The sequence below is a fragment of the Marmota flaviventris genome, chromosome 2 (assembly GCF_047511675.1).
Source record: "Marmota flaviventris isolate mMarFla1 chromosome 2, mMarFla1.hap1, whole genome shotgun sequence".
In the NCBI taxonomy this organism is placed as follows: Eukaryota; Metazoa; Chordata; class Mammalia; order Rodentia; family Sciuridae; genus Marmota; species Marmota flaviventris.
In genome coordinates, this window is record NC_092499.1 from 181,037,744 (window position 1) to 181,050,514 (window position 12,771).

General features: G+C 39.7%; 1 protein-coding gene across 2 annotated transcripts in view; it reads right to left on the reverse strand.

Annotated features, from left to right (window-relative positions):
* Positions 1–12,771, reverse strand: part of Uqcc1 (ubiquinol-cytochrome c reductase complex assembly factor 1) — a 93,640-nt gene that overhangs the window by 10,007 nt on the left and 70,862 nt on the right. Inside the window, exon 8 of one of the 2 annotated variants that reach the window (XM_027945280.2) lies at positions 2,161–2,238. The exons of the other annotated variant lie outside the window; for it this stretch is intronic. Coding sequence (XP_027801081.1) covers positions 2,161–2,238 — 78 coding nt within the window. The remainder of the gene's footprint in view (positions 1–2,160; positions 2,239–12,771) is intronic. 2 annotated transcript variants of the gene reach the window in all.

Consider the following 12,771-nt stretch of genomic DNA (forward strand, 5'->3'; position numbering starts at 1 on the left):
TGTGTGTGTGTATAAAGGGCTGGGCTCAGTGACCCATGCCTATAATTCTAGCTGCCTCAGGAGGATGAGGCAGAAGGACCAAAAATTGCAGGCTAGCCTCAGCAACTTAGCAAAACCCTCAGCAACTTTGTGAGACCTGGGGTAGAGTACACTGGGTTCAATCCCCAGGAGTGCACCAAAAAATTAAAAACAAAAAGCACCCCAGGTAACTTGTGATCTGGTGTGTTCAGGTAAAATGGCCCTACCAGAATGGACTGGAACAGATACCATTCAGTGCATTTTTATTAATGCTGATGAATGAACTAATATATATATATATATATATATATATATATATATATATAGAGAGAGAGAGAGAGAGAGAGAGAGAGAGAGAGAGAGAGAGAGAGAAAGAGAGAGAATTCTGACATCAGAATGCATCTAATTTAGCAACCAATATGTACCAGGTGCAGTGACACACACTTGTACCTCAGAAACTCAGGAGTCTAAAGAAGGAGGATGGCAAGAAGTTCAGGCCCTGCCCCAGCAACTAAGCAAGACCCTGTCTCAAAACAAAAAAATAAAAAGATTGAGGATGTTGCCAAAAAAAAAAAAAGAAGCAACTAATATGCACAGATAAGCAATGTTTCTCAATTCTCATATCAAAGCTCATGTGTATGGTATGTAGTCTAAATTGCTCTCTTATAATTGAGGATAGCTAGTAGGTTGGGAATCTGGAGACCCCAATTTAAATTTTAATTAGTTCCATGATCTGAAGCAAGTCATTTAACTTAATTTGGGGACAAGTTTATCTTCTGGCTTTCATTACTGTCTTTCTGATAACACTTCACGCAGCCTGAACTCCACTGCCTCATGTTCACCCCTTTGTGCATTTCCTCCCCTCTTTACTGCTCACCTACTGCAATGCCAAGCACTACTCTGGCAACAGAAATATACACAGTAGGCACTGCTACCTCCCAGAAGAAAATCTACACCCAGCCAGGGTGACAGTTAATGCTAATATAGTAAGAGCTGTGAGAGTCCAGGGAGGGCTGAATGAGCTAAGCCTGGTGAAGGTCAGGGATCACTTCCTAGGAGGGGTGATGCTTGCATTAAATCTGGAGGTAATGAGTACATTGAGTACAAAGACACATGGTTTATTCCCCCTCCCCACCAAAAAAAGGTCTGGCGAATTCTGGTGGTATGTGTACAGGTGCTCATTCTCTGTCTTTTAACTTTTCTGTGGGGGTGGATGATGGGAGATGAGCTAGACACTACAACATGGATGAACCTTGAAGACATTATGCTAAATGAAACAAGTCAGGCACAAAAGGACAAATACAGTGAAATTCCATTTACATGAGGATCCTAGAGTGCTCCAATTCACAGAGACAAAAAGTAAAACTGTTGCCAAGGGATGGAGGAAAGAGGGTATAGAGGAATCAGTGTTCAGAGCACAACAAGACAAATATACTTACAGCCACTATTCTGAACATTTAAAATTGTTAAAATGGAAAATTTTATATTATGTATATTTTACAGTAAAAAAAGATGAGATAGAGTTAAATGTTCTGATATGGAAGGATACCCAAGATACATGGTTCAGTAAAAAAAAGTAAGCTGAAGAATAGTGTATAGAGTGTAACTCTCCATTTGCATAAAGGAGAAAAAATATGTTTATGCACAGATAATATCTAGAAGGACATCCAAAAAGCTATTAATAATATTAGTTTTCCTCTGGGGCAGAGAAAAGAGCAAAAGAGAAAATGGGGCCTTCTATTTATATTTCAACCACTTATGTAGAATTTCACAAACTTTTTAAATGAATATGTACTACTTTTATAATTAAAGAAAAAAAAAGTACGTAATTTGCCTGGCTATCATGCTATCTACATGTGAATGTCCCTCTCTCTGGGAGCAAATGGGACTGAGACAGTGTCTGACTTGTCAGTGTTTATCTATCCAATACCCAGCAGGCACTCAAGCACTGACTACTTTAAGATGTGACCACATTATTTAGTGCTGTCTTTTCCAAGCACTGGTGAACCAGTCAATAAGATGAAGAAATAGATACTAAGCCATAACGACAGGCAGTAAAGATGGTCCTGAAGCTTCCTTCAGATCAAAAGCCTTTGTTAGGGAAGGCCACTGTTCTGCCCAAGACCTGGCATGTGATCTTACCTCATCGTATCCCAAGATTGCTGCATAGAAATTATTTGTCATGAGGATCATGTTCTTCTTCAGGACATAGGAATTAACCTACAAGAACAAAGGGCAAAAACAAAATAGATGAAAGAAAGGAAAAAAGCCAAAAAGTATGACCTTAGGCTCTTTGCTGTTACAGACTGTTAGTAGAACAAAGAGAAAGAAATCTTAACAAGTCTAACTGCCAGTCCAGTCCCAATACCTTTGTCTATCAAAATTCTCCTCAATTCGCCAACTTTTTTTTTAGGTTTTATGTCAAACTACACAAAGCAATCAACTGAACTGATCAAACTACAGATCTGGTTTTGTGTTAGATAATATGAACATGATATATAAGAAATGGTGTCTTAATTGGATGAACATAGTCTACTATGGAAAAAGATATAAAATAACAGCAACAACACTGCAACCTGTTGTCTCAAACCTTACTCAAAATGTGCTAAGAGAGAAATGAATTTCAGAGCAATGACTTCTTGTTGGGGATGAGTGCTCCAGGAAGTAACACTTAAGTGGACCTGGGACAAGGTCTGACAGGCATGACAGGAGGCAGAAGAGAGGGGCCATTCAAGACAGGGAGAACACAAAAGAAAAAAAAAAGACAGGGAGAACAAAGTGTGCAGAGGTGAGCAGCAGGAAAAAGAACACCTGGGAGTGTCGAGGAAAGGGAATGGGCAGAAACACTGGAAAAGTATGTTGGCACCTGGTTAGGAAATGTCTCAAGGGCTGCTCAGAAGAGCTTGTCATAATGAAAGACAAAAAGAAGGAAGCTGTCAGAGGTGGGAAGAGGAGGGAGAAAGGCATGACTGTGAGATGGTAAGGAGCACCGAGGGCCTCTGAGGATGTGGAGAGGAGCGAAGAAAGAGATGGGCAACTTGGAAGCAGTAAGACTAATGCTGAGAGACTGTTTTAGAAAGGCAATTCTTGGGATTGTAGAGACCCTCAGAGAATTAGGGAATAGTCAAGGGCACCTTCAGAGCCTGGAGTTCACTGGATGTTTTGACCTTCAGGCAGTAAGTAATACGCTTCAGGGCAAGGTCCAAGTTTTAGTCTTCTCTGGGATCCCAGCAGAAAGCTCTTGTAGTATGTAACACAGAGTAAGGACTTGCTATTTAACCTAACTGGTTTTAGAAACCACCAAACATTATTTGGAACTTATAGGAGAATAACAACCCTCTCCATGACCTCGTCCACCATAATCTCCATTTACTGAGTACCTGCTATGGGCCAGGTGCTTTATTAACATCATCTCTTCTAATCCCCACTAGAAGTTCACAGAGGCAGATAGATGTGTGTTACAATCACCTACATGTGACTGCTTGAGGCACTCACGGAGATGAAGTGACTTGCCCTAAGTCACACAGCAAATCAGCGATAAAACTGGGATTGGCATTCAGGTCAGTCTGAATACAAAGTCCATACTGACTTCCATTCCACAGATGCCTGCCTCCAAGAGGAAAATTTTACTTAGGATCACAAATCAAAAGACTGAGAGTGATCTTATCCTGTGGTTCATAACTATTGTCTGAAGAACAGCAGGAAAGGCCAAAGGATTTGGATTTAGAATCAGAAATCCTGAGTCCAAGTCATAGTTCTGCTATGTACATCAGATATGATCTTCAGCAAGTAAAATAACCTCTCCAAGTCCATTTTCTTGTCTTTTAAATGCCCTGCACACAAGGGTTATTTTCAAGAGCAAATGAGTTAGTGTATATTCATTCATTAATTTAACAACATATGCTGAAAGCCTTCGTAAACTGCACAGGGCAAGGAATTATGAGTAATAACTTCTGGTTTGTTTATGTAAAACTAAAACCAGTTCCAATACTTTATAGTCATGGATAATTTTCAAAAACAAAAAGAGAAATGTGAAGCTCAAGGCTGAAAAATGTGAGATTGGTGGCAGAGGGGAGTGCAAACCACAACCTTTCCCACCATCTTCAACCAGGGTGGCATCAGCCATCCATCCTCTGTGTTCTCAGAGCACTATGTACACTTTTCCCCCTGGGTACACAACATGGTTTAGAGTTGCTTATGCACCTGCCTCTCTCACCAAACTAGAAGCTACAAGGGTCACAGACATTGTGACTGATTAATCTCAGCACCCCAACAGGTGGTCCATAGCCAGAGACAGGGGCGGGGCACATACAGATATGCTGTTAACAGAATCTTTACAAGGGTACCACTCAGAGCATGTTTGGTTCAATGACACCATTGCTTTGTTCTGTTTGTGGTTTTGCTACTAAACAACTTCCATGTTTCTGAAAATTCAGAAACATATCACCAAACTTCTGCTCATCTTCCAAATGGATGGGGGTAAAAGAAAAATCAAGAAAACACACCAGAGCTAGAGTTCATTCCTTCTGGCTTGTGAAGATGCAACTTTGACTCAAACTACTTAACACCCATTTGGAGGCTCTCCCTACTCCCAGGCCAGTTGTTTTCTTAACTGTGCAAGAAGCACCTGAGCCACAAAAAGACATCAGGGGTGTCAAACACCATAAAGCAGGAGGACCTCTCAGAGGAAAACATTCACAAATCTGCTCTGAGGACCAGTGTACATGTTGAATCACACCATTAAGCTCTGGAGCTAGAAGAACCCTCAGAGATCACCTACCTCAATACCCCTGAGGAGATGGCCCAAAAGGGGATAGACACTCATCCAAGGTCACACATCAAGTTAGTGCCAGAACCAGGATTAGAATCTAATTTCTGGGCCAGTACTTTTCCTACTTCACCTTTTGCAGAGTATTTTCAGAGATCACCAACATATTAATCTGCAAACCTCAGTTCTTGCTTCCCTGCAAGGCCCAAGTATGAACAAAAACACGTTCTCTCTTGGGATGCACCTGCATCCTGGCTGTCTGTTGCCCAGAAAAAACAAACTGCAGGAGTGGAGCTCTTTATTAGCAAGGTTCCTCTACCTCCTGGTCCTCTATTCTAAGTCCAATGACCTATAAGCTGCCTCTCCCCATCACCTCCAGTTAAGAGATGGCAAGCTGCCACAGACAGGGATGGTTTTCAGATCTCATCACCAGGCTGGATTAGATCATGAAAAGGACTCTTCCTGGAAGACAGTGGAAGCTCAATCAGTGCAGACACGTGATCTATAGGCAACAGGTGAGGGAAAGTGACAGCAGCTTCCTGAACTACTGAACTCACCTCACTGGGCCTTTCTTGCCAGCCTAACAGTGAAGAGGAACTGGATATTCCCTCTGGTGAACCCTACTGGATTTTATTCCCTACTTTACTTAAGCTCTTGTTTGCTGGTATGCAGGTTCTCTTTCTACTTATTGCCAGATCATTCTGTATGGAGCACCAAGCCTGTAGAGATGCCCCCCAGCAGAAGAGAAACTCCTCCCAGATAATGTTGGGCTGCTTGCTTATTAAACTCTTATCCTTTCCATAATGATTTGCTTTTTATAAAAACCCATACATACTGCACTACCACATGGGAAAGGTTCCTTTTATATCAGTTACTCATATTTTCCCATTTATTTAAGCTATTAAAATTCATGCAGATATTTTATAAGCCATCAGGATTTGGTGCCTGGTATTACTGAATGTTTAATAATAAACTAAACAGAAGAAATCAGAGGGTTAAATGATGACTGCAATTCCTGTAATGACTTAATTAAATTTTTATTGAGTACATAAACTATGATGTCATTTCTAGCCAACCATGGCTCTGCTTTCCCAGCATGTCACAGGGTGGGAGCACTCAATAGGAGGCTAAGCTAAATGAGCAGCAGGTCTCTGCTGAAATGGGGAGGGGAGCAAGGCTCATGTAACACACTCAATAAATTATCCGTTCATTTTTAAACAAAGTCCGTGAGTTATAATATATTTGCCATGCACTTTTTATGACATAATAAAAATGTTACCTTAAGGATTACTTAACACATACTACAAATGTTATAGCAGAGGCAGGCACAAGGGGCAAAGAAAACAAACATAAGCAGGCCAGGGACGGGTCCTGGAGTTTATGTCCCAAGGGAACAACGTAGTATATTAAAAAGGGAATGCAAAAAAAAAAAAAAAAAAGTGGGGGGAATACAAGAGTTCAGGGCTACTAATCAGCAGATTAATGAATGACAACCAACAGGGAACACAGCAATAAGGAATCTTGCAAGCCACATGTTCAATTAATGTAGTATTCTCAAGGAGGAATATTAACTTTAAAGAGATGCCAGTTCATTTGAGGCCAATTCACTGCCCCTTTCCCCCTTTTCACTGTTGCAGCTCTTAAAGGCATTCATGTAACTGCTTAACAGAGGAACCAGACTATGTGAATAGAGGGACTGAAAGGAGATCCAGTTCGAAGTTCTCCATAAGCTCTAGAAGGTTCTTTGAGATTGGTCCTTGGTATCTTTTCTGCCTCACCTCCTCTTGCCTCCCCACTTTCATCTAAGAGTTGACTCTGCAATTTCCACAGCTATGTCATGGTCTCTGACGTTTCAGCCACGTTGCTGCCAGGAATCCTTCTCTTCTTTATCTACTAATGGAAGGGATGCTAATACCTTCTTGCCTTCTAAGACCTAGCTCCCAAATTACATTCTCTACAAAGCCTCTCCCCTCCCCAATCCACAGGTGCCACAAAAATTATTAGAATTCTGAAGCAGGTCCCATAATTCACTGTTACCAAGTGCCAAGAGCTGTGCTTAGAGCTTTATGCATATTAGCTTAATCCTTCCCAATGACTCTATGGCACAGGTACTGCTATTATCTCCACTTTAGAAAAGAGGAAGCTGAGGGGCTGAGGTTGTAGCTCAGTGGTAGAGTGCTTGCTTAGCCCAGGTGAGGCTCTGGGTTCAATCCTCAGCACCACATAAACATAAATAAATAAAATAAAGGTATTATATCATCTACAACTAGAAAAAATAAAAATTTAAAAAAAAGAAAAGAATAGAGGAAGCTGATGTCTGGGAAAGTTAAGGCTACTCAGCTAGGAACTAGTCGAATAAAGGTTAGAAGACAGAGCAGTACAATTCCATTAATAATCCATGTTACTATAAATAATGTGGCTACCCTTCATGTGCCCCACACCTCAGCTTAATTGTAGAGGCAAAACAAAAAATGTCAAAATGGTCTTGGGTGAAAAACAACTCAGAGATTCCCAATTCCAGTGGTAGCTAGAGACAGTATCATCAGACACCCCTAGTATAGCCCCTGGGAAAACTGGGGAGAAGGAAAAAAGGTGCAATTATGGTGAGGGGAGGGGGAATCAAAGAAGATGAGCATAGAAAACACAAGAAGTGATACAGGTAAGAATAAGCTATAAGATTACTGACTTGAGGCAAAGGTGCTAATAGTAGCAGAACAAGAATCTGTTAGAGGGCTGGGGATGTGGCTCAAGCGGTAGCTCGCTCTCCTGGCATGTGTGCGGCCCGGGTTCGATCCTCAGCACCACATACAAAACAAAGATGTTGTGTCCGCCGATAACTAAAAAATAAATATTAAAAATTCTCTCTCTCTTTCTCTCTCTCCCCCTCTCTCTTTTTTTTTTAAAAGGGGGGGTGGCGCTGGGGATTTGGCTCAAGCGGTAGCGCGCTCGCCTGGCATGCGTGCGGCCGGGGTTCGATCCTCAGCACCACATACAAACAAGGATGTTGTGTCCGTCGAAAACTCAAAAAAATAAATATTAAAAAAAAAAAAAGAATTTGTTAGAGTGAATGAATGACAAAGGGTGACCAGCGCTGAAGAATAGGAATATATCAAAGTCATCATAAGGAAACAATGCAATATAAGATTGCAGGTTGCATTTTCATCATCTTTTTAGTAGACACCCACCAATGCTATATCATTAATAATTTGCAGAAACATCACATGCTATGGTCAAGTGGTAATATGAAAATCAGCTGGCCTATTTAAATTTAATGTTAGAAATTAGCCCACTGTGGGGGCTGAGGTTGTGGCTCAATGGTAGAGCGCTTGCCTAGCACATGTGAGGCACTGAGTTTAATCCTCAGCACCACATAAAAATAAATAAATAAAATAAAGGTATTGTGTCCAACTACGACTAAAAAATGTTAAAAAAATAAAAAAAAAGAAATTAGCCCCCTGTGAAATATTATGTGAGATACATATAAGTGGGGTGAGAATAGATAGACGAAAGAGAAGGGCACACAGAGAGAACATATACAAAAGTATGTACGTAACTCATTTAGTTACATTAGGACTAAAAGATTTACTGAGGGTCTTTTAGCAGTGATCCAAAAATACAAACAATTCTGCATGTATGTGTGCATATGTGCACACGAGTGCACAAGTTCACATACTAGGCAGTTATAGAGTAAAATGACAATACCAAGAAGAAAGAAAATTAAATATAACAAAATATGACAGATGAATAACTTTGATTTCTTCTTCCCTTTTTAGAAAATGATGTGAAAACCCAAGTAAAACATATTCCAGTTGTGCTGAAAGGCCAACTTAAACAAGACAAGGCATGATCCTTTTCTTTATTTGTTTGTGTGTTGTAGATGGACATGATACCTTTCTTTTATTTATTTATTTTTATGTGGCACTAAGAACTGATTCCAGTGTCTCACATGTGCTAGGCAAGTGCTCTACCACTGAGCTACAATCCCAGCCTGCATGATCCTTTTTAAAATCCAATTTTAAAACATCATTTCAAATTTTTAATGTATCAGGAAGCTTGCTATGAGATGCTTTCTATAAAAAAGAAGTCCCTTCTTATTTGCTTATCTTGAAAATTCCAGTATTTTTTTAAATATTCATTTTTTAGTTGTTTAGGTGGATACAATAGCTTTATTTTATTTTTATGTGGTGCTGAGGATCACAGGTGCTAAGCAAGCGCTCTACCACTTGAGCCTCAACCCCAGCCCCCAAATTCCAGTTTTGTTGCTTGGGATTTATGCATTCAAAATCTCCAGAACCTGATAACATACTGAAAAATAAGGTATTTGGCTGGCAGGCAGAAATGCAGAATAAGAACCTTAATTTCTGAATGGCCACAAAGAACAAGAGTATTTTCCACAGGTTTGTTAAATAGCAAATCAAAAAAGATGGTTGACCTCAGAAATTACAGCCATTTATCCAACTGACAAGGCATTTGAACACATCAGAGTTAAAAGTCCATAATCACCTTGAAAAGCAGCTGATGAGGTAAGGCCATAGGAAGACCAAACTATCATACCAGCTTAATTTTTTTAGTTGTTCCAATAGCCAATCAGTTACACATGACAGCATTTCGACTCATTGTACAAATGGGGCACAACTTTTCATTTCTCTGGTTGTACACGATTCAGAACCACACCATTCATGCAATTATACATGCACATATGGTAATAACGTCCATCTCATTCCACCATCTTTCCCACTCCCAGATCGCCTCCTGTCCCCTTATTCCTCTCTGCCAAATCCAAAGTTCCTCCATTCTTCCCTTGCCTCAGCATGCACATATCAGACAAAACATTTGGCTTTTGTTTTGTGGGGAGATTGGCTTAAATTTTCTTCAATGTCAGGACATATAATAATACCTGGCTTAAAAAAATACTTTTTTATCAACAAATTGATGGTACAGAGTTATGAAGGAAGCAATCATGGGGCTTTTATTTAAAATCTGTACTAATAATGGTTATCATGGTGGTGGTGGTAATGATGGTGGTATATTGTATTTGATTTGATAATGTTCTCATGTTTATGATCTTATTTGTGCCTCACAACTATAACTTTTTTTTTTAATATTTTTTTTTTTTTTAGTTTTCAGTGGACACAACATCTTTGTTTGTATGTGGTGCTGAGGATCGAACCCGGGCCACACGCATGCCAGGCGAGCACGCTACCACTTGAGCCACATCCCCAGCCCACACAACTATAACTGCCCTTCAGTAACTCACGGCTTAAATGCTATTGTTGTCCTAATTCAATAAACAAGGAAACAGAAGCTCAAAAATGTTAAGTGGCTTGCCCCCAAATCATACTCTACTTGTAGTGGCAGCTTCTGGGACTTTTAACTCAAATGGCCAGTCCCACCTTTCTGTTTCTGATGAGTTATATCAGAAGTGAAGAATCACAAGCCCAAAGCTAAAATAGCTAATTTTATACACTGTAAAACAAGAATAAAATGGAAATGATCTAATTGTTGGCAGAATTATCCTAAAAACAAGAGGAGATTCAACAAAGTACAGAATAGTCTGCCTAGACCAAAATAAATACATACATACATGATGGAGGTAAGATTGGTGGTAGGCATGACACAGACTCAGAGCAAAATTCTCATCATGAACTAATAAATCAGAAATGTGAAAAGGAAACCACAATTGGACACATTAAAAGAAAAGCTGTGGGATGGGGTTGTGGCTCAGAGGTAGAGTGCTCACTTAGCATGCATGAGGCACTGGGTTCGATCCTCAGCACCACATAAAAATAAAATAAGATATTGTGTCCACCTACAACTAAAAAATACATGTTTTTTAAAAAGCTGTATACAAAGATCAAAGAGTTTTCTCTATTATTGTAATAGTTACAAATTTTTCTTTTAGCTATTAAACTTAAGAATAAACAGAAAAAAACAGAGAAATTTCGAAGAATGTTCCATAGATATGGCCACAATGGGTTGGCACTGGCTAAAGGCCATGGCACTTAATATGCTATGACCAACTGAAACATCCAGAGACGGCTCCATGGATTGGTCTGGTTGCTTGCATCATCAGTCTCAAAAGATCAATATATCTCAGAATTATTCCTATGCTATCTGAAATGATATTCTCCACACCCCCTCCCTTTCCTTAGGTCAATGACCTACTTTTCCCACCATATGAGTTGGAAAGCTGCTGATTCTGGAACCCTATTCCCTCTTCACAGAGATGGGCACATAGCTCAAGCTGACTAATCAGATTCTTCTTACATCTGAAGAATAGAGATAGTCAAAGATAAAAGGCAGCTAAAGTTCTGTGGCCCCAAAAAGACTGCATATAAGTTTCTGCTACTAATATAAGGGTCCTTAGTTGCCCTGTATTTTTCCTTTCTGAAGTCTGTCGTTAAACTCTCCTTTCCATTCTGTGGGCCTTGTTACCTTCCAAAAAATTCCTTTGCTTAAATTAGCTGGGGTCAATCTCTGTTGCTTGCAATCAATGGATATAATATCACTCACCAGTTCATTAAAAACTAACATTGGCTAACATTTGTTGAGTCTTACCATGCACCAGAAACTGCACTAAAAGCTTTTTATATGGTATCTCTTTAGTTTTCACAACAATCCTAAAAAGGGGATGTTACTATCCTTGTTTTATAGAAAAGGTATCACCTTATCTTTCTGTGAAGCTGTTGAAGTTTTCTCATTTTTTTTTTAACTTCACTTCCACCAGGAACAATCACTGTGCTACTTTAACAATCTGTTTAGAAGCTGACAACTTCCCCCTTCCACCGAATTAGACTGTGAGCTTCTTGAGGGCTGAGATAGCATGTTGCTCAATAGAACAAGTCAATGTTTTTCAGTAATCACTTCTGGTAGTGAGAAGTCCATGCACTTTCAGTCTTCAAGAAAGCTCCCCGAGTATAAGAATTTCAGAAGTGGCTGAGTAAGTCAGGGTACGTGCTGTGCTGCTTCCCTAGTTTTCAAACACAACACTACTCTGGCTCAAGAGGCCCAGTTTCCATCATGTGTCTGTCTTCACTTGGCCTTTGAAACCTCATACCCTTTTCAAATCAATCTCTTCCACTGAAATATGTTTCAAAGTCACCTCTAGTTACATTACTATCACCTGCTAGAGTCCTAGACTTGGTGTCAACATGCTCACTCACTCATACAGAAGTCTAAAGTCAAGAAGAAAGCTTCCAGCTGAACAGAGCAGAAACTTCACAACTGTCAGGCTCACTCTAACCAGATGACAGTCAACTAACTCTCAAAAGTAAACCAGTTAAACATCAAACAATTGACCTTTCATCCCAGTCTGCTCTATAACAAGTGCTGAGGAAGAATAACAGGAAGCTTTCTAAGGAGTGTCTTTCTATTCAAGTTTCAGAAAGGGCTAATGGTCTGCTAACAAGTAATAGTGCATGAAATTTTCAATTAGGGTTTGGTTTTCTATTGTGAAATATAAGATTTGGAAAGTGAAAACAATTTAACTTGTTAGTGATTACTAATGGCCAATAATGAGGGTAGAAACAAGTAAGACAATAACCTGAAATGTAAGCAAAAGACAATTCCATTCACCCAACAAGGATGGCTATAATTTAAAATTAAAAAAGGAAAATAAGTGCTGGCATAGATATAGAAAAGTCGGAACCCTCATTTGTTGCTGGAGGGAATATAAAATGGTGCAGCCATTTTAGAAAAGAGTTTGGTAGTTTCTCAAAAGGTGAAACATAGATGTACTCTATGACCCAGCAATACTACTTGGACACAATACCTTTGTTTTATCTATTTATTTTTATGTGATGCTTAGGATCAAACCCAATAATGCTGCTGTGAACACTGGTGCCCAAGTATCTATTCCAGAGCCTGCTTGTATTCTTTTTGGATGTATGTTTTAAGAGTAGAGAAGTGGGGCTGGAGTTGTGGCTCAGTAGTACAGCGCTTGCCTGACTAGCCACAACCCAAGCCCCACTACTCTTAAACATACA